General features: G+C 44.7%; 1 protein-coding gene across 1 annotated transcript in view; it reads left to right on the top strand.

Moving 5' to 3' along the window:
- The window catches only part of LOC133137150 (lethal(3)malignant brain tumor-like protein 4), a 60,631-nt gene that overhangs the window by 24,773 nt on the left and 8,490 nt on the right, over nt 1-27,368 (top strand). Inside the window, exons 16-18 of the mRNA XM_061255222.1 lie at nt 2,318-2,467; nt 5,396-5,472; nt 26,059-26,225. Coding sequence (XP_061111206.1) covers nt 2,318-2,467; nt 5,396-5,472; nt 26,059-26,225 — 394 coding nt within the window. The remainder of the gene's footprint in view (nt 1-2,317; nt 2,468-5,395; nt 5,473-26,058; nt 26,226-27,368) is intronic.

The following is a 27,368-nucleotide window of genomic DNA, read 5'->3' as shown; positions in this document are numbered from 1 at the left end:
TGAGTCACATGTGTATGCTGCAAATATGACTTTCCTGTTTCAATAGTACCTCTTGCTTCGGAATGTCCATGCTTTTTCACTTGTGCATAGCTGCTTAAACTAGAGCTTGCTCACACTGACAAACTAGGTAGTAACATGACTTGGAAGCTTGTTGTAATGGGAACTTTCATTCCTTGGAGACACACGCCCTGCCAGTGAAAACACACTCCTTCAGGGTCAGAGACACACTCCCTTCCAGTGAAAACACACTCCTTCAGGGTTAGAGACATACTCCCTGCCAGTGAAACCACACTCCTTCAGGGTTAGAGACACACCACCAGTGGAAAAGCACTCCTGGCTGTGTGGTCTGGCTTGTGGTCTTTGATGTGATTGGCAGATTAAAGGCATCAGGCTGAGCTCCCAGTATGCCTCGCTTCCTATGTTTAACAGAGTCTTCCTTTACTGCCAGTGTCAGTAACAGGGAAGTTGTCAGCAGTCAGACGATGTGCTGCACATTCAGACCATGGGATTGGCTCCAAGGACTGGATTCAGAATGATACAGCTCAGACAAAGAACGGAATAAACTACCCACACACACACACACACACAAACACACACAGGCCCACACACTCAGAGGAGCACTCGCACACACACAGACGCACGCACACACAAATACACACAAACACACAGGTGCACACACAGAGGAACACTCACGCACATACAGGGGGGCATATACAGGGTCATACACACATAGACACAGGAGCGCACACACACACAGGCACACACAAACACATACATAGTCACACACACAGGTACACAAATACACACAAACACAGACTCCAGCTTGTGCCATATTAGTTTAAAAATAGGATGAGCCAAATGGCTGTAACCTGTATGTAGCCAATTGTTGTTGTTCAGCTCACCAGATAAATCTAAATAATAACATTTCTAAAAGTGGCATCACCAAAATAATGTGGAGCGTCGTTATGGGAACGGCAGCTGCTACGTCATTGGCTCGAGATGAAACATTAATACACATGAGAAAGATTTGAGAATGCGGGAGTTATAGTCATAGCTCAGCCAATGGAAGAAAATGATTCTGCCTTTTTCATGAAAAGGCAATGTGATGTTGTGCATCTGTGCAGAAATAATTTATAAACAGGATGCAGAAAATAGCAACTGTGACGTTGATGTGTGGAAAAGTGTGAAGAGAGAAAACCGTTTGAAAACATCAGCAAGTCAGGGCATGCTTCCCTGGGGCTTATAGCACAGGGGCCAATTGGTTTCCTCACATATGAGGTAGGGACCAATAGAATAGCTTGTCTGATGTTACTGTCACCCTGGGCATGTTTTTTCTGTGAAAATGGGCAAATGCTGCGAGCTGTAAAAACAGCCGTGGTCCATCCATCTCTCATAACGGGAATGCTTTGGGACCTGCATCCCTCCCTGCTGTAGATGTTTCATACCAATTTCTCACCTTTGCAATTCGACTTGCCTGCATTTGACAGCTTTTCTGTGTGCCCTACTGGATATTTACAGCTCTGCTTAAACGGTTGAGTTGCAGTGCCCCTGTTGGGATGTGAACCCATAACCTTCTGGTTTTGCAACCACTGTGCCACACACATGCTGTTAGTCAGAAACAAACCAGCTCATTCTCAAACGGACCTCTCTCGTCGGAGAGGTTAATTGAAGTTTTAAGAGATTTTGCAGGCCTAACTGCTCGTATTGTACGGAGAACTTTATGCTGGGAGAAGATCGCATTTGCTTGTGGGAGATTTTTGCCCTTTAAAGCCTCTCTCTCTCTGTGTGCTGGGATGAGCTCTGGGACAGGCTCTATAAATGATTGACTCAGTGTCCCAAATCAGCTTACTTAAAGCCTGGAATGATGTTCTTAAATTAAACGTGCTCCCGCTCTCGGGCCCTGGCACTGTCGGAGCGGGGCCAGCGGTCAGGAGATAAAGCGCCGGTTATTAGCGCTGTGATGAATGTTTTTCAGTGCAAATCCACTGGGGGAGTAGGCTGGCGGTGTGGGGAGTTTTCACCACGGTCGTGTTACAGACTCTCCCTTTAACGCGGGAGGACGAGCGGAGCTCTGTGTTATTAATTTAACCGAGCTGCACCCTCTCCCTGCGCCGCTGTGGGCAGGGCGGCGAAGCCCTTTGGAATAATATCCTAGTGCTTAGCAGGGCGATGTGACGTAGGCACAGCTGAGCCCCTGCTTTATGAAGTTTATGGAGCTTGAAATTGTTTCGTATGGCGGAGGCTGAGCTGGGCCCTGCCGTTTCAGGTAAATACGAGTCAAATATGAGTCATGTAAATATGAGTCTTTGCATTTCAGGGCCGTGGTGTCAGAGAACGGCGGGGCGGGCCGGCTCAGGGGTCAGTACCCTCGGGCGCCCGGCAACGCGCCGGCAAAGAGAGGCCACAGGGAAGAAGCCATCACTCAGGGACTCTCCTCGGCCAGTAAGAAAGCCAGGCTGCAGAGCAGGTAGGTCCAAGCCCCTCCCTTATTCAGAAAGCACCTCTCACATCCCACAAGCCCTGCCCCTATCCTTTAAGCCCCACCTCTAACTCTCATGCCTCTACCCTGTTTATCAAGCCCCTCCACTATTAATTAAGCCCATCCCACATACAAGCCCCTCCCCAAACACCTCCCCTGTCCCACATGACCCTCCCACATTTCTCAAGCCCCTCCCTTATTTCTCCCTTGTCTCCATGATAAAACCGAGCGTCTGTATTTCTTCCAGGCTTGACAATAACATCCTCTGACCATGCTGTCTCGCCGTATGAATCATCTCCCATCAGTGTTTCATAAAGACGTTTACCACTTTTCCTTCATTTGGTCCCAGTCAGTACAATCGTCACGAAGAACGATGCCTTCTCTTACAGTAATCGGGAAGTATAACAATGGGCGAGCTCGTCAGATTTGGCGTCTGGGTGGAAACGGGCCGCATTTGCATTCTTGCTCCGTGCGTGTGTTTGGACAGGCGCGTTTCTCGCGATTAGGAGCACGCTGAGCGAGTCAGACGGTCGCCCGCGCGTCTCTGTGTGCTGCTCGCAGCGCGGGGCTGCCTGTGCCTTTCATCTTCCTGTGCAGCTTCCTCTCGCCGCCAGGCTTACCCGGCTCCCCGGAGCTCCCCTTCCCCCCCGCCGCGGAAGGGCGTCGGGGAACGCGCTGCTTCAGATCCGAATGAAACAACACGGGGACAGCGTCTGGGTGCGCCCGCAATGACTGTCCTCAGCCTGGTTCTAAGAGCCATTACGTGCTTACGGAAGGGTGGTTTTCATATTTTTACTTTGAATTCGGTGCCTTCAGTGTTGCCATTTTTCCCATGAAAGTAGCAAAAGCGTGCTCAGAATGTCACTAGAAGTTGCTCAATGATGTCATGCACTCATTTGCATATTCATGAGATCATTGCAGACTCATTGCAGTTTCTGTTTGAGAATGTGTGTCTGGTGGACGGTGGACTGTAGCTTATCTCTGCTCTCACTGAGGCAGCTGCTGTTACGCGGCTGTAGAGCAGTAGCGAGCGCAGGAAAGATTGCAGACCCACGAGCAGCGTTGGCGTTTTCCAAGGAGGCTGATATCTGCAAAAAAAATGGCTGGATTTGTCGCTAGGCTCTTTTTTTATAAACTCACTAAAAGGGTCTGGAAACTTGCTAAACTTGCTCAACTTGCTAAAACTTTAAGGGCGATATTAGCTCAGGTGGTAAGAGCAGTGATCTGGCAGTGGCATTGTTGCTGGTTCGATCCTGCCCTGGGTGTGTCGAAGTGTCTCTGAGCAAGACACCTAACCCCCAAATGCTCCTGACGAACTGGTTGGTGCCTTGCATGGCAGCCAATCGCCGTTGGTGTGAGTGTGTGTATGAATGGGTGAATGAGAAGCGTCAATTGTACAGTGCTTTGGTGCTATATAAATGCCAGCCATTTACCATTTAAATCTAGCACCAAGGTCACCAAGTCAGCAGCAGTGGGTGATTAGCTTCACAGTTCGTACGTGAAAGTTATTAAACAAAAAAACCAAAGCAGCACAGCTGGAGTAAAAACATAATACAGCTGTTTGGAGATAGGATGTGCTTCAGTCGGTAGCACATGATGTACTATGCAGCTTCTTAGCCTGTGTGTGCTGGGAAAGTTTAACGTGTCTACGGGAAGAGCCTTCTCTCTAAATGCATCTCTGCACGTTTGCTGCTCTTGGCCCAGAGACAGAGAGCGCAGTGTTCCCGGGAGAACACAGCCGGACAGAGAGGTCACCTCTACTTTCTCACCGAAGCCTCAACCCTGTTTATGGGATGAATTCTGGCAGGCTGCATTTCCCCCACAGATCAGCTCTCTGCGTGCCATCAACCATTTAAAAAAGTCATAAAGTCATACATTCTATCCCTTATTATTTCCTGTCATATTACTCTAGTACAAACAAATTTCCCTGGCCCTGAAAAACAGGCTTTGTTGATATACGAGGTATAAGATAATGTTATCATTCACATGCTCTTTCATGTAAAAATGATATTTCTACAGCATTGGGACATAAACATGCTGCTCATATGTCAGGTATGAAAGGAACTGCTGGCCAATAAGATTTAGAGAGTCTAAATTTCTGGCAATCTGATAAAGGGAACATTAACACTAATCTCTTAATTAGGGAATAAAAAGCAAGTGAGGGTGCTGCAAGCTAAAAGCTCTCAAGGTACTCCAAACCTATTTTGTGCAAAACCAAAGTACCTCTTTACTGAAAATGGCAGCAGAGTTACATTTTACATGTAAGTCTGAGCGCAGCTTGATCTGGTGCCTTGTTTCATGTCTTCCGGAAAATAAAAGGTAATAATTTGACAAGCAGTCCCTTGTAAAGCATAGAGTTAGACATAAAGATTAATCTACGTAGCCAAAAAAGGCTGATTCTGTGCCTGAAAAGTACAAACTCCTGCCGTTCCTTCCTTCTTCTGATCTATTAAACATAGCCATGTGAAAGCATTGTGGCAGAAACCTCAGCCACTCACTCAGTTGTCTCTTCAGATCAGAGAAATGGAAGTGAGGTTGGAAGAACACAGACCGGCTCTCACTGCGTATAAAGGCACAGTATGATGTCCATGTAGTCTTCCTTCTTGTAGCATTGTCATGAGTTCCTTTTGAACTGCAAACTTCAGTTAAACATCTGGGTATGTGAATACTATGCAGGCTATTAATAAGACTCCAGGATTGTTGACACTGTACAGTATATCCCGCTCTTTGATGTGGGGGATCTACTGAACGGTGAGGCCGATTCTAGTGATAGGGCCCTGTCCGGAGAGAATGTGTTCTGTGTGTGGTACTGTACTGTGAGCCTCGCTCTGCTCTGCTGCAGAGATTTATGTCCACTCGACAGGATAACCACCCTGAGTCCCTTTCTTCTGTCTTGTCTGTCTCATCCCTGCCCAGGCAAGCCCAGTCAGCCAAACGTCTGGAAATGAAAGAGGACGAGGAGGAGGATATTGACATGCAGAGTTTGCTCAGAGGTAATCAGTTCTACACGGATTTCATTTTGTTCTCTGTATTGCAATCTCTGAGCCAAATGCCAGTTTCTCTGTATTAGTTGGATGCTACAGCTAGAAACTTGATGGTTGTGGAAGTTTCCCAAAAATGGGATTATTGCACCATGGGAAATTTAGTGCTTTGTACTGTGAGGAACAGTTATGCTCAAAAATTTAAGCATAAAGGAAAAAACTTTCTCGATTGCCACATTAGTGTGCATTTACCATTTCTAACGCTGTGTGAGAGTTGAGCCTTTATGAGAAATTGTGTTATTGTCCTTCTTACTAAGAGCCTGTGAATGCTTATTCAGCATATTCATCCTGACATTTTGGACTGAAGGTGGCTATTTAGGTTTGAGAGGATTGTGGTAGCCCTGGTACTTGCAATTCAGCAGCAAACCAGAGAATTAGCATTACAGTCCGATATTAAGATTTTAAAACCTACAATCTTAACTTAAATCTTTGACTTCATTCAATTTAAATTGCAAACCTCATTCTGTTTGTGCAGCCAAGGCTGGAGCGTACTAGCACATTTTGAAGGCTTGGAATAGCATTGTGTGTAAAGGGTGTCATTTTGAAGCCTCAGTACGCAAACGCTTTCCTACTCTAAATTCTGGAGTATTTTTTTATACGTAACTCTTGTTGACCCCAGATAAGCAGAAAAAACGTGTTATCAACAGTTACTTTGGAATGAACAGTTTTAACGGCCGTAAATACTCTGAGTTAAAGCTGTGCTGAGATCATGACTCAGTGTCACCAGCCCGCTCTCAGTTTCTTCTTATCTGCCTTATGGTGAGCTGAGCAATGGCCGTGTTTACAGTGGGTATGAAACATACGCAGCTCCCTGTCCTTATGGTACCACTGGGTTTATGCTTCATGCTGTGGTGCCTTATGAAAAATCCTGTTAGAAAGAAGACCAACCATTCAGGATAATGCGTAGCTCTGTGTCCGTGACTGTAAACTTGTTTGAGGACACCGAGTGGCATTATTTGTCCAGTGTGTAATAATTAAAAGTACAGACCTGTGCCACATGCCTTTGCCCAAGCAAAGTACTTAAGGTGCTTTTTTGAGGAAATAATTGGGTGTGCCTTGCAACTGCTCAAGGCGGTTTGATTTTGGCTGATGGGTTTGTTCCTGTCGACGGGAGCAGGAAGCGTGGCTGCTTTAGATTTTTGTTTCCCTCTGTTTTCTTGCGCAGTACTTTGAGAAACGCCGCCCACTCGCTCACCCTTTAGGAGCACGCGAGTTTGTTAGCGGTTCATTCAAGCGGCAAGCTAATTTTAGATCCATACCAAGATGTTTGCTAGGAGGAGAACAGAGAGAAAGAGAGTGAGTGAAAGAGAGAGGGAAAAAGAGGACGGTTTGAATGCGTGTGAGAGAGTAAGGGGACGGTGAGGGTGGAGTGAGGAGAGAAGGAGGGATGGAGAAAGAGAGAGATGATGTGTCCACCGTTATTGTAGTATTTATTTTTCCAGTTGTGTTACTCCTCACTGTGCACAGTTATGTGGGTTCCATGGGGATGCTATTTTAAATTATTTTTTTATTCAGGTTTCTTTCCTTGAAGAAGAGGCATATTTCTTTGCAATAAAACAATGAAACGGTCAACATTACCCGACAGGAAAGTGTGTTATAATTTCCTATGTTTTTAAAAGAGAATATTTCAGAAAGATATACATATACATCTGTAGACATTCGCAGCCAAGCCAGACTTGTGTATTACTTTTTAATTGCTCGTCTGAAGCTTTGATCACCAATGAGACAACCTGCAGTGATTTGTGTGTCCTGAGAGACAGAATGGGCTGCTGTCCAGTGTTACTCTTCACACACTGTCACTCAGCCCTATCCCCATCCCCGGATTGGCTTTTATGCAAGGGGGGGCGGAGACAAGCATTGATTCACCAATCAGTGGCTTCCCTCTCTTGGCAATGCGAGCAGTTCGACAGGGAATGTAGGCTATATGGGTTTCTCTGTTTGGATGAAGCTCTCGGAGATCCCCAGTGTGCGTAATTAATCTTTCATGCAATGTTCATGTGTGAGACTGAATTCAGTGGAATGTGCTCACTGTATACAAAAATGTCTCCTTTGTATTCCCTTGAAAATAAGGCATGCAAATTTGGGCCAACATGTCTTTATCTAATTTTAAAGACAAGACAATACCTTGTAAAAAGGAAAAAAGTTCAGCAATGATGAATTATAAAAATAGCATTTTAACTGTGTTAAAATGGATACTCCATCACACTTTTGCGACTGGAAGCATCCCTGTGGGAGTTACAGATCTGACCTATGGAATAACATGGTTAGATGAGCAGAGCCTTGCTAATGGGCATCCACAGGTCTCCTATCGATTTCCTGTCCAGTTCTATGATCATATGCGGATATTAGTAATGTATATGTCAGAGTCTTCGCTGTTTTGATTTACATTTCCAATGGATCCACGGCTGTCAGGAAGCAGGCATATGTTTTTAAACCCAGATATTTTTTCCTCCACCCACAGATAGCGGGACACTGCTACCAGGATCAAACAGTTTCATCAATATTCAACAACGATCTGTTGGTAGACATAGCCTTTCTTCCTGGCACTGAATCACCGGCACTGTATCTCCTATCTGACTGCCACTGTCAGACAGGAATGGTGGATTTTAAAAACACAGCACAAAGTCTTTTATTCCCCAGACTGTGGGCTGTACCGTGGTGGCCAACTTTCTGAATACTTCTGGTTCAAAACTGTGTACCTCACTCAACCTGTTCGAGGGGTTCCTGTTGTGAATATCAATTTCTGAATTTCTTTTGATCGCAATGACGACTCCGTTTTGGGGTGCTATGGTAACAACAGCCCTTGTACGTATAATATGTTTGTTGCCATAGCAGCCAAGGAGCTTTCTTGCTTCTTGCTTGTCGGGTGGTAACCAGTGTAAAACAACATGGCTCACCTTCAAGCAAGGGTCTTCACGCCTGCGCCTGTTGCTATGGAGGCGAATTAGGGTAGCTGTTTTTGTGCAGAGAGACTGTGGCACTGTGTTAGACAAGAGGCGCTCTCTCACACCAGGGGAATGTCGCAAGATTAAAGGGTCTCTCGGTCACACATTACAGCTACAGCTATCAGTTGGCTGCAGGTGGGTCCCTCTGCGTTTGCCTAAAATTGCAGAAGATGCAGGGCAGCATTAAGACATGCCTGCATAACATATTAGAACAGGGGTGTCAAACTCCAGTCCTGGAGGGCCGCAGTGTATGCTGGTATTTGTGGTTTCCTTTCAATCAGCAGCCAATTAAGGCCTTGAGAACTTGAAATTCATCTCTCTTGTTGAAACACCAAAAACCAGCTGACACTGCGGCCCTCCAGGACTGGAGTTTGACACCCCTGTAATTAGAAGAACAGAACAAAATGAGTTAAAAAAAAGAAAAACACCCAAACAGGAACCAGGTTAAGGGGTCAGATCCCAGGTGGGACAGTATACTCTTTATTAAGGGGCTCAACCTGAAGTGGTCCAGTGAATCAGGAAGAATGTTAGAAGATGCTGCATAAAATACAGCCAATACTGAGCTGGCCATCGAAGCCTGCTGAATAAATGCTAACGGCATAAGAATCAGATATATTTCAGAATAAACTTCCTACATAGTAACATGTTCCATGTTAAAATGCATATGTACTCTGTTAGAGTTGAATTAACACTGGACATTTTATTGTGTAACAGTGGATGCCCAATTTAATTTAGTGCACTATGGGAAGCCACTGGTAAATGACATGCACCATAATAACACAGATTAAAATGACAGTTGAAGCAGAAATAAATGTCCCTCAGCCATCGGGATGAGAAAACGTCCGTGTCAATAAAAAACAGTAGAGCACAAAGAGGGAAATATTGAAAAACGTAATTCAAAGGGGAACAGAAGCTAGCATTAATTATAGTAGAGAGTATTATAATGAAATCTTCTTGCAGGGCGAAAGCAATTTTCTATGGCTTTGCCAAAGAGCGCGAGGACCCAGAGCAGAACGAAGCCCAGCGTCCTTTATTTAAAGAAGTCTGAGTACTCCCACCGACATGAAGCCTTTCCCGTTCTCATCACAAGCAACCCTGCGGCTACACGATTTCCCATCAGCCCATGTGCATTTCTCCCCCTTCACAGGCCATTTACGGTCAGGTTCATTCTAACCACAAGCCAGTTTTATAGCAGCAGAGTTTAGCAAGTGTTAGTATTTTTCATTAAGCTGACAATGGTGTTTGTTCATCTCAGCAACCGCCAAACTCATGTATTGTCAAGCAAGTAAATCACGTAAAGCAAAGGAAAGGAGCAGGTCGCCATATGGCACACTGCAGAAAATGAAAGCACTAGTTTGTCAGACTGATTAAAAGTCTCGGCATGTTGATATGAATATGCATTCTTCATAACACGCATTGGGTTTTTATAATTTGACCTTTAGAGGTCAAACAACGCGTCTAATAAAGAACAGGTACCAACAAAGACGAACGTGCACAGGGGACCCCAGGTGCTTCAGAACTAGTGATACTTGTTTAAGGACACTTCTAGATATATTGTGCTCATATAAAATTTGAGTGTTATTGTTCCCATTGTTGCTATGGTTTCCAGAATGTCAGCCCCACAGCTGTTTCAGCTGTTTATAAACCTTTTCACATATTAAAAGGTGTCAGTTTCCCGGACAGATTGAGCGAAGGTAACTGCGCCTCCTGAAAGCCTTTGTTGGCAGTTTGTACTGTGTACATCAGGCAATATGCTGAGTGTTCTTTGCTCAGTGTAAATTACATCCTATCATCTGATGTACTGAACCGATAGTCTTGTGTACATGACTCTGCCCGATGAGATTAAACGGCTATAACAAAACATAAAGATGAAATTGGCTTACATTCTGGATCAAAATGCTGTCATGGCAACGACCACCCCCCACCCCCCGCCAAAACAAAGGAGACTTATGCAAGGAGAGATCACATGACCCAGGACTCATTCTTTCTGTGCTTTCAGTGCACAGACTACACCTCCCATCTCCCTCAGCCCTGTCACCTCTCAGGTTATAGCCTTGTCTGTGGAAGGTTCGGTCATCACCTTCACAGGGCTCACTACCTGTTTAACATGGTGCAGAGTATATCTTTACCCAAAAAAGCTGAGAACAAAAAACACTCATATTAGAACCCAGAATATAGGTCCAGTTTTTATGTGTTTAGTTTTTATGTGTCCAGTGAGGGTTTAAACAGTTCTTCATGACTGTGATGGTATGCAAATCTGGCCTAAATTCCTTCCTAAGTGTTATTTTCAGTGTAATCTTTTGTTTATGAAATTCCAGCTCTTGTCAGTCTTTATTCCAGCACTTGACCATGGAGACCGAGAGAACGACCTTTAGAATGTTTTGCGTTCTGATCAGACAACTTCAGAAATGGTGATCTAGGACTCTCAGAATCGCTTTTGACATGAAACTCACTCGTCACAGAGTATTTGTGCATTCATTAAATAATAAAATATGAGAATTGAGGGTCTCTATGGTGAAAATTAGGATAATTATTTGAAGTCTTTTGTGGATGAAAGGTGTAGCTTCAAATGTTGCATCACTGATATCAGAATATAATTCTGTTCAGCCCTCATTGACTTTTAGTTACCATAACAACACTCTTTGATAGTAGGCAGAATCCATCAACAGTGGGGCATATGTGTCACAATCACTGCAAAAGATGTTCCCATGATTGACATGCCTATATTTAGAAAGCACAGACACTGGTATCAGCCAGAGTCATTGGATTTTTTGCAGTACAGTCACATTATAGACCGTGACGCAGTTAACAAGCTATGATTCAGATATTATCTGACAAGTTACCACCACCTACCATGGTTTAATATTACGTGCACCCCTTTATAAAAAAAGACAAACTAAAGAATAGAATAGAATATATGAAATGGATGAAGTAAGAGTAATGTTTTGAATGACCAGAGTAGGGAAAATGTTTCGGATATATACACTCACTGGGCAGTTTATTAGGAACATTATACTAATTATACAAGGCCTCCCTTTGCTCTTTAAACAGCCTCAGTTATTTGTGGTATGGATTGCACAAGATGTTGAAAACATTCCTTTGAGATTCTGTTCCATATTGACATGATTGCATCATGCAATTTCTGCAGATTTGTCAGCTGCACATTCATGCTGCGAATCTCCTGTTCAACCACGTCCCAAAGATGGTGTATTGGATTCAGATCTGCTGACTGGGAAGGCCACTGATGAACATTGAACTTATTGTCATGTTCATGAAACCATTTTGAGACGACTTTTGCTTTGTGACATGGTGTATTATAATGCTGGAAGTAGCCATTAGAAGATGGGTACATTGTGGCTATGAGGGGATGCACATGGTCGGCAACAATACTCAAATAGGCTGCGATAATTGATTGGTATTAACGGGCCCAAAGTGTGCCAAGAAAACATTCCCTACACTATTACACCACCGCCACCAGCATGGACTGTTGACACAAGGCAGGTTGGGTCCATGGATTCATGCTGTTGGTGCCAAATTCTGACCCTACCATCTGTATGCCTCGGCAGAAATCGAGATTCTGTGAGGCTGTTTTTCTTCAACTGTCCAGTTCTTGTGAGCCTGTGCCCACTGTAGCCTCAGCTTTCTGTTCTTGGCTGGAAGAAGTGGAACCGACCTGGTCTTCTGCTGTTCAAGGTTTGACGTGTTGTGCATTCTAATATGTTTTTCTTCTCATCACAATTGGCCTCTCATCAACAAGGCGTTTCCCTTCGGAGAACTGCCACTCACTGGATATATTTTATTTTATTTTCACCATTCTGAGTAAACCCTAGAGACTGTTGTGAAAATCCCAGGAGATCCGTAGTTACAAAAATACTCAAACCAGCCCATCTGGCACCAACAATTATGCCACAGTCGAAATAACTGAGATAACATATTTTCCCCATTCTGATGGTTCACGTGAAAATTAACTGAAGCGCCTGACCTGTATCTGCATGACTTTATGCATTGCACTGCTTCCATATGATTGGTTGTTTAAATAATCATTTGAATAAGTAGGCGTGCTAAGGGTTCCTAATTAAGTGCTCAGTGAGTGTATATATCATGATATACTGATATTACTATTGCCATGATTTTACTTTTACTTAATGGTTGATGTAATAAATTTCTTATATGCCTGGAGTCTATGGAAAGAATGCCTTAGTGTTTCAGTTCTTTGATCATTGCAGATTGCCGCTTTCTTTCATGTGTTGGGATCAGAGAGCAGATGAGAGGTGCGTGAATCTCGCTTCCTGCCTCCAAGCCCTGAATCCAAAAGAGAAGAGAGATATATGGTCCAAATACATCACTCTAATCTGAGCAGTGATGTAGCTTTACCCAGGGAAAACATCACTCTAATCTGAGCAGTGATGGAGGTGTACCCAGGTAAAACATCACTCTAATCTGAGAAGTGATGGAGCTTTACCCAGGGAAAACATCACTCTAATCTGAGCAGTGATGGAGGTGTGTACCCAGGGAAAACATCACTCTAATCTGAGCAGTGATGGAGGTGTGTACCCAGGGAAAACATCACTCTAATCTGAGCAGTGATGGAGGTGTGTACCCAGGGAAAACATCACTCTAATCTGAGCAGTGATGGAGGTGTACCCAGGGAGAGAGAACCAGCTATAACACAGTCAGGATCTTAGCTCATAGCACAGTCAGATCTGCAACTACTGGAAACAGTGCGGGGTGTGAGGGATTGTGACCCCAATAGCCAAAAGAGACCTTGTCTCCATGGAGACAGGATGCCTGGAGCGCAACAAGGGATGGGGGGCGGGGCGTTGTGGTGTATCTATGGCAACCGCCTCGTGCGGTACCTTCGCATGCTCCACAGACCCAGGCAGTCAGAGGAGTCTGAAGGAGAACATATCTGTGCTTAGAGTGAGTTACCATTCAGCCAGTGATTCTCATCACTGATTTCTTCTGTCCGTCCCTCCGATCACTGATCAGGAATCAGTCCCTGGTGTGCTGTTACTGCGACAAATACAAAAGCCTTCCAGTCCCTGATTAATGACAGGGACACTGTCGTCAGGAGGCTTCTTGTATCTGGCTCTTAGTGACCTTCACCTTGGCCTCCGACTCCATGGTACAATCAGGTATCCGTTTCAGTGGGGTTAGGTGACTGCCATTAATAACCGCGGCCTTTGCTTCTTGACCGTGGAAATAAATCAGGCAGTTCTCCTGAAAGGTGTGCAGGAGCACTCTGAAGATGGATGGGTTATGTCCTCCTTCTGTGGTTGTGAAGCTGTCATTCCAGGTGAAATGTAGTGGTGAGCTAGGGCACCAAAAATGATTGCATTGTATGGACTGCACCATTTTTCAACCAAAGGAATTTTATACTAAAATAATTTATGGTGCCGCAAGGTCTCTAGGGACGAACCTTACAGTCTCGCAGTTGGTGAGGAAAGAGTATAGATACACAAATGGAATTATGGAGCATGGTCAGGAATGAATAACTGAGAGGATTACAGGCATTATAAGAAGGGTTAGGTTTTTGGGTTTGAATACAAATACACTAAGTTTGAGAATGAATAAGGAAGACATATGCATAAAACATGATGTTCCTTAGGATTAATCTCTTTTACCATTAGACATGTCCCTTTCTCAGCCACAAGAACAGAATGTACACCATGCTGAAGTCTTCATTCATGCTACTTTTATCCACTGCTGAAATGTTTGTCCCATTCAATGTGTCAATGTGTTGGGCATGGTTAGAAGTTTTCCCTTTCATCCTCCTGTTTTGAATGTGTGTGTTTGAGAAATGTTCCAGTGAGCACTTAATCCATGTAAGGAACTCAGATGGGTCACCTTCAGTTTTTGAAGTTGATTCTGTGGAGCTGCATGCAGAGTGATAATCTAGACAACCATCATGGGCTAGTTAGTATGCAGTTTAAGTTTAGTCTAGTCCTGTTTATTCAGTTGAGTTGAACAGACGGCATTGAAAATGATAATCTCCAACGGAGTTTTGTTTACTGTTTGAAATGATTGTTTAGATCCTGATGCCAGCTTCATTGTGATGGATGAAATCTGTCCTTCTAGGTCTGCAGGATAATTACTTTGTTAAGCTTTTAAATGCACTATTGATTGTCATTTTGATGAAGCCATCCACTTAATTAGCTTGACACGGTTGGGTGACTTCATTTGCATTTGAAAAATCCTGTCCGTTTGAAAATGTCAGCTTTTGTGGAAATCCTTTCCTGCGTGTTCAGGAACATCTTTCAATCAGCATAATTGTGTTGATAGCGAGAATCATGTTTAAATAATAAATTGTGTCATTATCATCACAGAGAATTACATTTATTCAACAACACATCATTCAAGAGATGTTGTATCAACTAGTGGCCCTGTTAATCTTCATATGTTGTGCTCATAGAGACAGATTATTTACCTATTTTGAGTAGCCACTCAGAACATATTAAACAGGAAACATGGATGGGTCACTGACAAACAAGACCCTGAGATTCTTATCTCATGTTGTAATCAATAGGTGTACCAACTCACTACCTAAAAGAGTTATTTGCGTGTTTCATATCCTTCTTGGTTTACCAGTGACCTTCAGTTATGACCTTACTTTCACTGATGTCTTTCCCTTCCCATCATATCAGTGTCAGATAGGTGAGCTCTCACTGCCGTTCACATGGAGTACATCAAGGCTCCACCTTGGACCTCTAAGCTTCCGGCAGTCAATGGCATGAGATAATAATGAGTAATAAAGACTAGAAGTTAAAGAAGTAAAGACTATGAATAATGTGGTGTGTGACTCTCCCCTTGCTTGGTAGACCAATGAACAATACTTGGCTGATTTAATGATTCTGCTATATGTTTTAGTCGGTATTGCACCACAGACTTCACTGACCTCTCATTTTTCTCCAAGGAAAGGGCTTCACCTGAAAATTTAATGAAGGAGCCCAGGCTATTTCAACAGAGCAGGAGAAAGAAATTTGAAGTGCACCAGCTCTAATCCACTGCGTTCTTAGCTAGCAATTTCAGGAAATTGCGAGTGCCAACTACCAGAGGGCTCATCATTCTGTGCTGGCTGTAATGGAAAAGCTGTAATTATGTGGGATTCTGCTGATGCATTGCAGCCTATTAAGCAGTGAAGAAATTAGCGCTAATAAATTATACATTTGGGTCAGGTGTTTGAATTGTCCATAAAAGACTGATGGTGAGCCTGTGACAGAAACGATTGTCTTGCACTTTAGTGCTTTACATTTTATAAATATTAAATAAATATATTGTGATTCAAAAAAGATGCTTTTTTGTTCGTAAGGTTGTACATGTTTTTTTGTGAGCTGATGGGTTTGGTGCGGTACCTGATCCAGGCCTTGTTATGTAGGTCTGCTCGGCGAACATGGCAGTGTCTAATGGACGCTCCTGTGACCTGCACTCCTCTCTTTGTTTTCCCATCTGTCACAGACAGCCGCCTCCCCCCTCCCTCTCGAATAAAGAGTTTGGTTTCATTATTTCCAAAGCTGACCTTTCTGCTGTGCCACGCTCATTCTTTTCCCCTTCACATCACAGAAAAAAACCCAGTCATTATTTTGTTCGTTAAACTGAATAATTAATAGTCCTTTCTGTCCAGGCCTTGTGAGAACAAAGACAGCTCCTTGGAGTCCTTCACAGGGGCACGTAATGCCTCGTAATGAGCTGCAGAGGTGGCAGGTCTGTGTGACGCGTGAGGAATTCTGGGTAACGAAAGCCCACTCTGCGATGCACTCAGGCCACAGCTGGCTTCCCCTGCTCTTACACAGATTTACACTTTTGCACGTTAGCAAGCAAAAGGTTCGAAACATAGTTCTAAATGGCACTTAGATGTGCGATGCCTTACCTGGCAGGTTTGCCTGTGCTGTGATTGGCTTGTTGGGTTTTTTCGCTGGAAATGTGAGGTGCGTTTGGATTTGGGGCGTGTCCATATGTTTGCGGTGCCGCTGCTGCTAGAAAGTGTGCCAAGCCAGCTAATCATGCTGAAGGATGAGGGTCACGTGACAACAATGGGAGCTATATAGAACACACCATCGACTATGGAGTGTGAGGATCTTTTTTCTTTTTTCTTTTTTTAAATTGCCCATTGTATTGGAAGGCATGTGCTTCCACCATCTCCGTAGAGATTTATGCTCCTGGAAACAAACATCTTGTAATCGCTTTGGTTACTGTTGTAATTGATGCTTTTCTACATGAGGTCATTCCCTTCAAAGTGAGATTTTTACACAAGGGAGATTCCATTAGATTCCATTGTCCGTACAGTAGATTACAGGCCAGCATTTTCTTTTTCTCAACTTTCACTGCTTGTCCTAGTTTCATCTATATTACCATGATTTATAAATCTTTAGCATGTATGAAATATTCATGCGGGGAACTTTTGCTGGGAGGCCTGGAACATTGCTTATTATCCATGTGAACCCGTGCTCACAGACAGGGACCACATTTACTGGAAATTCTCCCAGAATTCTTGTTAACATTGGCAAGCCAGGAGAGTGTTTTTGTACATTGTGTCTGCATTTACAGTTGTGGTATACAGTATTTTCCTGTTGTGCTGTAAGGAATGACACAATAACTCAAACACTTAATGCTTTGTCTATACCCGCTGGTGTTAAGAAACATTGATTTGTTTCAACTACACACGACAAATGAGTCACCTTCATTTCTCATCATACACAACCCCCCCTGGGGACAGTATTAATTAAATAAGTCCCTAACTGTGGAGTTAGAAAATCCTTACTGACCACAAAGGATTTCAAATCACATGACTAATGCTCTGCTCTAAACAGTGGTTGTGTCATGAATGTGGCAATTTTGCTGCTTGATAGATGCATTTTTCCCATCCACTGTGCAGACTAGTCGAAGGTTAGTGCCCAGGTTTTTTCTGTATGTGATGCAGGTACTGCAGTCACACCCAGGCAACCAACAACCAACACACACCCAACTCAACCAGCACTCTGGCAGCACACACAGTTGGAAAGGACATGGTCATTGAACACCAGGGTAGCCAGCACCTGAAGACTGCTGCCATCTAACAACACCTGCTTGGCTCACGTCTCGGTGTGATAATGGGGTCTTTTTCACTTCAGTCCTGAAGTGTTAGACGGATTTCACCTCGATATTAGTATTCACTTTGAAGAAGGAGCATTTTTGTGTTGATTGCACCATTTTTGCAATTGACACTATGTGAAACCACAGGATGCGATTGGAACCTATCAGGATACACTGCATTTATTTACTTCCTTTCTATGACTCTTTGATGTGAAATAGACTCATTAGCTGACTAGTTATGATGAAATATATACTTCAGTTACGCTCTTGTGCTGACTTGATACGGGCTCAATGTTGTTTGAGGAGTTGAGTGTGGCTCAAGATATTAGCATTGAGATTGTGTTGTATTTGCGTCATCCACAGTGTAGTTTTGTTGTGGGTTTTTTGACTCACCTTGGGCATGTGGAGTACCGTGGGTGCAGCCGAACGTTGGAGCAGAATTCACGTCTGCGCATCCCGGCTCTCTGGGGCAGCCAGCCGCTCGGCTATTTTCAGACTCCGTTTAGAAGGCGGATCCACCGGAGCCCAAATAAATGTCAGTATTTTTAGCCGTTCGTGCTGTTTGTTGATAAGTGTGTTTTTCCCAGCGGGGACCTGCCTGGCGGCGTATAGCCCAGGGACGAGTCCAGCTTTTTCAGGCTTTCACATCTGCTGTGTCCTGGGCTGCCCCCCCCCCCCGGAAAGGCCCGCCGGATATCGGTCTGGCCATTTTCACTGGTCCTGCATTTTGGGCCGTGTACCGGACCCTGAGAATTAAGGCTCAGCCTAGTGCTAGCAGTCCAGCTTTCTTAGCGTGGCCACTCTGTCCTGTTGCCTCACAGAATATAGATGTGTTTTTGTGCTGTTTGACATGTTTCATATTCACCTCATGTTCCCTCGCTCTGTCCTCTATTTACTTTTTAACCCAGCCATTCATTTTATTGTTAAATGAAATGTCTCTTTTGTTATTCTTGTTCATATTTGATGTAATAATTTCAGCTGGCTCACCTTTATAGCTAATGGTCTGCACAGGGCGACTGGTTATTACAGGTTTTGATTTGCTATTGATTTCCTTTTTCATGTCTTGAAGATTGCAGTCCCTCACTGTGCCATCTGAAGTCCTCTCTTGTCTTCACCCTCAGCTGACTGTGTGAATAACTGCCGCTTCATTCACGGATCCTGGTTAAAAATCGAACGGCACCCAAAATAAACGTGTCCTGATTACCTCCTAGGAAAGCTCAATGGGTGTTCTGCAGCTGCTGATATTTTAAGACCATGTGTTCACTGTGCAGGCATTATCACATTTGTACTGCCCATTTCCTTTCTCCCATAATTCTACCCTTTTGTTCCTCTTTCGGCTCAAACGCACACAGGGGCAGGGCTGTGATGCTGTGTGTCTGTTGCCGTGGTGACCGCAGGTGGCCAGGTGACACGGTGTGGTGTGGATCTGTCTGGGCGGTGTACCTCGTCCTCTTGGAGGACAGGACACCCTGCAGCGCGCCTTCCCAGCATCCTCTGGGCCGAACTCAATTAGCAGTGACAGGTTTGACTCATTGAGGGTTCCTGCAGGACCGTGTTGCAGCACATCGTAGGGTTGGCCAGGGGACACCTGAGAGTCATTACCGTTTATTTCACAGCCTTATCCAAGGGCACTTTCACTGCTTACATTATTATGGTTTATTCATTCAATATCTGTCCAGCTTAATGTTTGCGGACACTTTTTGCTATAACTGCCCGGACCTGGGGTGCAAATTTTGCGTCCCATCTGGGAAAGTGGGCTCCAAAAATGTGCCATCCCTCCGCTGTCTGGAGTCCAGGGCTGGACAGAGGAGCAGGAGAGGGGCGCTGAAGGCCACCTGTGCATTCTGAGGGGGCCAGCTGGATCTTGTCCTGCCTGGCTGAGCCTGCAGGATGGGCCAGGTATCTCCGGTGTTGCCGTGGTGTCGCTGCCGGTGACCGGTTGACCTTCAGTGCAGCGCTACATCACACAGCCTGCCTGTTATGAGTAATGGCCATGTGTCCTGACCCGTGCGAGTTCAGCTACTCAGTCCTCAGTCCACTGAAAGAGATGGATTATGGGTAATGGCCCTGTGACTTGTGTGTGTTCGGAGGTGTACGGGTTCTTCATAACTTTTCGCCACACAAATCCAGTGAGCGGCTTTCCTGTGAGCCGTCTACTGCCGGTCTGTTAATACACTCGCTAGTGCTGCTAAAGCACGTAATATCCCGAAGGTTACGATTTCCATTTTATCTACATTCAGCCTGTTTTTGAAGTCAGAACGGCATTTTCTGAGCCCACTGTTCCATATTGCAGTCTTTGTTCGCTATATTCATTACCCGAGTGGGCTGGTGTTTTGTGCCTTTAGGGGAAGGGAACGTCATACTGAATCTTTTGAACCCTGAGTGCAGCGGTGACTCATTGTGTGGCCCTTTACATGCAGAGCGTTTGAGCCGTAATGGGTTCGCCTTTTGTCTTTGCTTCCGCGCAGTTTGCTTCATATTTAAAAGCCAAAATGGGGGGGGGGGGGGGTGTTCGTGGATACGGCGTGAAAGTGGCTGTCGAGCTTCTCGGCGGAGAAGTGTGAATGTGGCGGTGAAAATGTTCATATCCCTCTGCTTGGAGAGAGTCCCGCTGCTCCGTCTGCTGATGGGTTTACAGCGCAGGTCTGCGGAGGTGGGTTGTGCCGGCAGGGCCTGGCGCTGGTGTGAAGGCCGGTTTTGATGTCCCGCCTGCCTGTGTGTGGCAGTGACAGGCTGAACTCCGGGGGGAGGCATTACTCAGACCCCCCCTAGCGACAGATTCACTGTTGGAACTTTGATCTAATTACGTTTGTTCTCGTTTATTGTGACGTTATGCACTTAAAAAAAAAAAGAACAATAGGTTGTTGCTGGATGTCTGTACACATAATGTACAGTGCGGTTGGGTAGATGTGTGAGAAATATAGTCGCGTTTTAATTGTCTTTTTCCATCCAGTTGTATTACGCCTTACCCACCCCAGCTCATGCATAAAACAGCGGCTGTTAAAAGACTATGCTTTTAAAGATAAACCCGACCATCTTAGTGCAGCTGAATCCAGAGCGTACGGATGAACCCAGCGTGTTTTCCAGGACCTGCTGTTTCTGCTTGGTCCCGCAGGGTGCTTCACGTCAGGCGTATAATAACTTCACCTTCAGACAGCAGCTCTAAAGATGCATCCATTTGGAGAATAGATCCAGTCCGCAACGTGTCATATTCATATAGGCAGAGCCTTCCGAGGGGGAAAACATGCATCTGCCATTGTTATGAATAGAAAGCCGCTGTAGATTGTTGCTATTTTAGTATTTTAATGAATAATCATTCCAGCAAATCGTATTCAATCGTTATATTTAAAGACCAGCAGAGGTGTATAGACTGAAAATAAACCAAACGGGTAGCTGTACTTATGCAGTTTAAGAGTGGGCAAATGATTGAGGAGTCACTTGCCTGAGGGTATCACTCCCTGACGTCTTTTCTGTCTTATTAAATCCCACGACAACTGCATTTATGATCCATAACCATGTAAAGTAGGCTAAGTAGAATACCTAGTTGATCATAATCGTTTCATAACATCACGTTTTAGAAGCGGTGTTAACGATTTCATTTTCTAGGCTAATGGTGTTAGCGGTTTAGACACAGGCTTCTTGGCAATTAAATAAAAGTCTGTTGTAAGCCACACAGCAGCTTTCTGATATTTAGAAATTCTATATGATTTTAATATACAGCTACATTTTGTGCTCATTGAAATACTTTTTTTAACCACCCGCTTTGTTTATATTTTCTTTGGAAACTCTGCTGAACTTTCCCCCTCGGTGGTTGAGCCTGGAGAAATTATGACGTTTTTGTGGCTGTGTTCACTCTTGTCGACTGGATCTATTGGGAGGTGTTCAGGGTTGATACATATGAATCACCTTAAACTATGTTTTAAGTTGAATGTTTGCATTTGTTGAAAGCCTCAGAAGACAGGAAATTACATTTAATTTAATTATTAAATCGATCCCCCGTGACGCTAACATCAGCCTGCTCTGCATTAAGGTGTATCAGCTCAGATCTCTGACAATTGCTACAGCTACATATAATGTCCACTGTATGTCTCACCACTGGGCAGATTGTTTAAGATTCAAACCTTATTAATTGTTATTTGAGGGTAATTATTGATTACCTTATGCTGCAAAAACATTTGGCTGATTTTAAGTCATCAATCACACTTCTTTTTCAGTAATCCACATTGCTAATCAAATGCTAAAACAGCTCCAGCTAATCGAACCTATGGATATGCACAGAATAATATTGAGTGGTTAAAAACTGGCAGGCAGTTTATCCCTGCAACACGTTGAGTGCTTTCTTAGTGTTTTCTTCAGTGGATCAGTAAATAGTTTTTAACTTAATGTTAATTACACTTTCGTTCCAGTGGTGAAATTCAATCAATGAAGTAATGAAGAGGGGAAAGACTAGGGAAAAGGGAAGGTTCTTGTGTGGTAGCCATTTGTGCCGCCCGTACTGTGAGTGTAACGGTTGGTTAATTTGTGAGGAACAGCCACTGCGTCACAGTCGAGCTTAATCTCACTCACTTATTCCACAACGCGATTTATCGCGCCGAAGACCACGCAACACCCGATGCCATCCTCGGGGAACTGTCTTCCAGGGAAACGGACTCGCATTCCTCTAATTCCGCTGCGTTTTTTCCCACAGCGAGCAGACAGCGGCTCGTTTTGGGCGATTTGCCCCGTGCCTTCTGTGACACGGCCTTTAATCGGGGCTGGGGTAGAGCGAGCAGGCACAGGGACGACAGTGAGGGGGAGAGCACGCTCCCCTAGCTCCCCTCTGGGAGGAACGCTGCTCGTCTCGCCGCTTCAGGCCTCTGCTAAAATGTTTATGATGTGCAAATCCAGCCCGAAAAGGCACCCTGGTATTTTTAACTTCACCCTTTTTCGCGTCGTCTCACGATGCCGTTCCATTTTAATCAAAAAGACGACATCAATGCCCTGTTCAGGAATTGGCACAACGAAATCTTCAGCGGAACTGCATCCTATGAAAAATCCAAATTTAGGCCTTTATTAAATCAAACTGTATGTACTAACTGTGTGTACAATGTACACTGCAGTGTTGACGATGTGCATTTGAAGTGTTATGTCCTTCCACGTGCCCCCGCCTACAGCATGTGTCCGTAATCGTATATGGCTGTGAGTGACACAACAGCATTTTCCTCCGGTCAGACCCCTTTGTTCTGCATTTCCAACCTGAATTTCCCTGCCCTTTCTCTCTCTCCCACTTGGGCTCTTGTGTTTGAGAGTCACAGCCACTCGCCTGTAACATTTGACTGAGATGCTTGGATATGTCCTGAGGGCTTAGTAGCACTGTTTGCATGATATTTCTAGAATGCCATGTTTATTTCTGTAGCATTTCAGTGCTGAAATGTCAGTAGATTCATTTGAAAGAGTGTAAGCCGGCCTGTTTCCCCGCGAATGCACATGATTGAAGTCATCTATCCTGCTTCACTGGCATCACAGAGTGTATCTTTCTGCATGATTAAAGTATTGCCAATTCACGTGGTTACTTGTCTTTTTGAAGGCCTCTCTATCACAATATGGTAAATGGGCAATAACAACTCACAGATGTGTTTGCTTAAGTAGACACACCTATGTACACTCACTGAGCACTTTATTAGGTAAACCTGTACACCAGCTTGTTACTGCAAATATTTACTCAGCCAATCATGTGGCAGCAACTAAATTCATAAAACCATGCAGACATGGTCAAGAGGTTCAGCAATTTTTCAGACCAAATGTCAGAATGGGGAAGAAATGTGCAGCTGAAAACCAATTAGTAAAAAATAATCCCTGACAAAGTGCCCACTGAATGCATATTAGTGAGGTGAACCCCACACAGTGTAAAATCTGCAGATGCCCTTTCTCGCCTGGTTCAGTAGTGTTGTGTGCTGTAATTGTGTTTTCCACATTACCAACTCATGCTCTTTCCTCTGTTAAGACCTGGCCGTAATGATCAAAAGATGGCTGATCAAAGCGGCTGCAGCTCACGCTGATATTAAAGCTTCCCTATTGTTAGCAGTGTGTAAGCCCGGAAGAACAACAGCAGCCCTGGTCACAGCGACCGCTCTCTTTAAGGACAGCTGTGGAAACAGAGGGGTATATTAAAATGCTTGTGGAATGGATACTTTGGCTACACACTGTTTAGTCGATGCCCTCAAAATCCACACCGTCACCACATCAAAGCCCTAATAATACATTTTGAGCTACAGGAAACTCCTCAAGTTATCCTCTAGCACGTTAAATGCAGTGTTATGGTTCCAATAAAACTACTAATTAGGTTAAAAAAAATAGATGATGCAACATTGTCGCACGCCGTGATACACCCCGGGGCGGACAGAAGAGATGGACTCAGGGAGGTTGAGCGATGTTTTCACCACCGTTTTATTTTCCACACACTATGAGAGAGAGCGAGAGCAAACTTATAAACAAGCAAAACGATTATCGTCCTTCCCCTCACTGGAGCAGGGTGAACACAACAAACTAAATTAACAAAGGCAAACAAAACCAAACTGTAGCTTTCACTTAGTAGCTTTTGCTTGGTCGCTTTCAGCCTTGTCTCTTTCGCATCATAGCTCCTTCGTCCGTGGTTCCTCAGACGCCTACTGCGGGAAAGAGCTCACATTTTATATCCTGGGCTAACGTAGCCCAGGTGTGTGTCTACTTAACCAGTAGGTCTGGTTAAGTGTGTTAACCTGTTGCCTCCCTCCTGCAAACTGAGCCCCACCTGTCACAAACATATTTCAGATTGAAAACGTACTTGTTACTTGTGTGTTGTGTATTTTTGTTGCAAGAACTAACAACAAAATAGTATTGTATCAAAGTCTGAAATTAAATACTTGGCATGAGAGTTGAACTGTCGAAATCTTCTATGCCATAGAAGTTCAACAAGGGTAATTAACCTTCTAAAATTGAGATATGCGTCGATGTCAGAGGCATGTTATCAAATCAGACCTAAAGCTTACAGCCATTTTCCATCCTCAGACAGCTTACATTCCCCTTTGTGAGAGCACCGATACCTCATACTTCACCTCATCCTGAAGAAGTGAACTGTGTTAAACCAAATGTGATTGACTGGCCCAATGTCATCATTATTCTGGGCGTCTTGCGTGTTGTCTGAGGATAAACGTCGGCGGAGTTCTAAGCTGTAATTATCCCATAACCCAACCCCATGTGGGCCAGAATTATTCATCATCTCTGAGGAGAGCTTCATTCTGGCAGCCATGGGAAAATGTTAGTCGTCAGCCAAACAGACTGTCCTAACACAACCCAAATCGCCATGAGCAGTGCTACCACTTGTCATACCATTTACTGTTACACTGAGCAAGCCAGTGCAGTTGGTCATCCCTGCTTTCCACAACAACACAGTAACATTATTTCCTCTGTAATGGCACTATGGATAGCCTCGTTGTAATATAAAAGTTTCTCCTGTCATTTTTGTGTACCTTAAAGAACCGTAATTTTGTAGTGTGCTTTTATGGGCTTGCAAGACATCAAATGTCTGAAAAAGGGCACCAAGCTGAAGTATTTATGGAGCATTTTTTCAGCGATGATGTAGTGGGGCCTAAACACGGAATGGCTTTGGCGGGAAGCGGGTCACACCTGTTCGTACGCCCTGGGACCGTACCTCACCTGTCACCAGGTTCCCCTGCAGAAACTCTCGGCAAAACTGTCCTCCGCCATTCTGCCCGCCTCAGTCTCTCCTAATTACGCCAGAGATTCATGACGGTGACCCACAAAACAGAGCGCCACCACCTCAGAGGGTTTCCGCACGTTTCCACCGCCCGCTTCCTTCCCCACTCTGTCACGCGCCTCATTATCGCCGTGGCGTTTTGAGCCCGAGCTCCAGGGATGGGATCGGCGGGAGACGGCCCGATAACTTCTCCCCGAGTTCCACCTCAAACACAAATTAATCTTCTCCCTCATCCCGCACATGCTAAAGCGCAGCGGAGCCGCTCGTTAGCACCGTCAGGTGATTTTCAATCAAGCCGCATTAATCCTGGGAGCTCTCCAGCTCCTCGCCCTCGCTCCTGTGAGCTACGCCGCCTTACAAATCCATCACTGATAAAGCTCACAGAGCTCCAGCGCTGGCGTGAGGATATTTCTCTTCTGCGTTTTGCTTATTGGTGAAAATGTTCCTCTTATTTTTGACCACACCACAGTTACTTGCTGATAATTTGCAAATGAAAGCTCATTATCACTCAAGGAGTGGTGAAGCGGGCAAAAGTGGCTGTCCTTTGCTGGCATTAAACCTAAACTGCACTACCTCATCAACTCTCACACCAGCTCCTTCCTTTCCTACAGTCATGACTGTTAGCCCTTAACTCTTGTCAGGCTCACATTTGTTTGCCTCACTCTGTTGCCATAATGCAGTCATGATGGCAGCACTGAAATACTGAAATTAATTGGTTGAGGAAGTACATTCATCGGTATATTTCCAAAGTTGTAAGCGGGACAACAAATGTGTCCTCCTCTCCTGCAGGGGGCGACGTGGACAGCTTGGAGCGAGCGCTGCACCAGTCCGTCTTCCTTTCGGCCCCGGCCGAGCCGGGCTGTGAGCTGACCCTGTGCTGGGAGCAGCACTGTAAGCTCCTGCCGGGCGTGGAGCGGGAGCCGGCCAGCCGCGTGGAGCACTGGACCGTGGAGGAGGTGAGTCAGCCGGGGAGGCGCCTGTTTTAGTGCTGCTCCCGTCTGGAAACACCTGGGTCCTTACCTCTGTGCGTCCATTACATTTGGAAACAGCAGCTGAGTTTCTTAATTCTGTTACTCTGATCCTATTCGGAGGATTCTGAAAGTATACTCTGAAAGTGCCTATTTCAGAGTAACTTCTAGCTTTGTCTGGGCAGAAAATGTATCTACTGTTCTTCTGTTTTTACTGGTTCTGTCTCCCTGTGATGAGTTCCGCAGTTTTAGTCTGAAATGTGGGATAGAGACAAAAGCACAGGGCCTCTGCAGTCTGCTACAGGATTTCAGGGGTTAACGTCATCACAGGAAGAGAGCCGTCTCTCATCTGACTATCAGGAAACAACACATTGTATCGGACCCTGGGAGAGAGAGCCTACCGCTCGGTAAACAGTTTCACGGTTCGGGCCTTGGATTTCCTTCTGTTTGGCTCTGTTATCTCCCGCTGCTGTTTCACCGTCGCAAGGCAGGGAGTGAAGCGGAAATCATGCTGTCATCGGCAGCCAGGTGTGCGGGTGTTTACCGTGAACTCAGAGCAGCAGTGATTACAATGATGATGGCAACATGGATATAGTTGGTTGATCAGATGGAAACCTGATTTATTCCTCTGACTTGCATTTTGAATATTAATAATTCGCTTTAGCACCGTGAGCAATAATATCACTTTGTATTTACAGACCCAAAATATTATGAACGGTACATCAGTGGCCCTATCCAGGATTTTCTCTTTTAGCCATCTGCGTATAAGTCATCCTCCTTCGTTCATTAACAGTGTCAACTTATCATCAAAATGGGACTTGGCGTATTAAATGTTAAAATGTTAAAAATGTTAAAAGTTTGAAGGAAGATGAATTTCTGCTTCATAAGAGTCGCTTTTGGACATGCTGGCGCCTGCCTGATTCACTGAGGAAGCGTATCTCTCTGAAGGCAGACGGTCATAAATGGGAAGGCGCTGCTATCAGTTTCAAACGCTAGCTGCTATACTGATACAGCTTTTTCAGAATTGAGGTTGTAAAATACAGGACGTGGCCAATTAGGATGAAAGTGGCTTTACCAACCAAAGCAGACAGATCCATCACAACCACAAAAAGAGACCTTTCCGGCTCTTCG

This window comes from Conger conger, chromosome 9, assembly GCF_963514075.1.
Source record: "Conger conger chromosome 9, fConCon1.1, whole genome shotgun sequence".
Classification (NCBI taxonomy): Eukaryota; Metazoa; Chordata; class Actinopteri; order Anguilliformes; family Congridae; genus Conger; species Conger conger.
The sequence above is the reverse complement of the archived record's forward strand: the minus strand, read 5'-3'. Positions and strand labels throughout refer to the sequence as shown.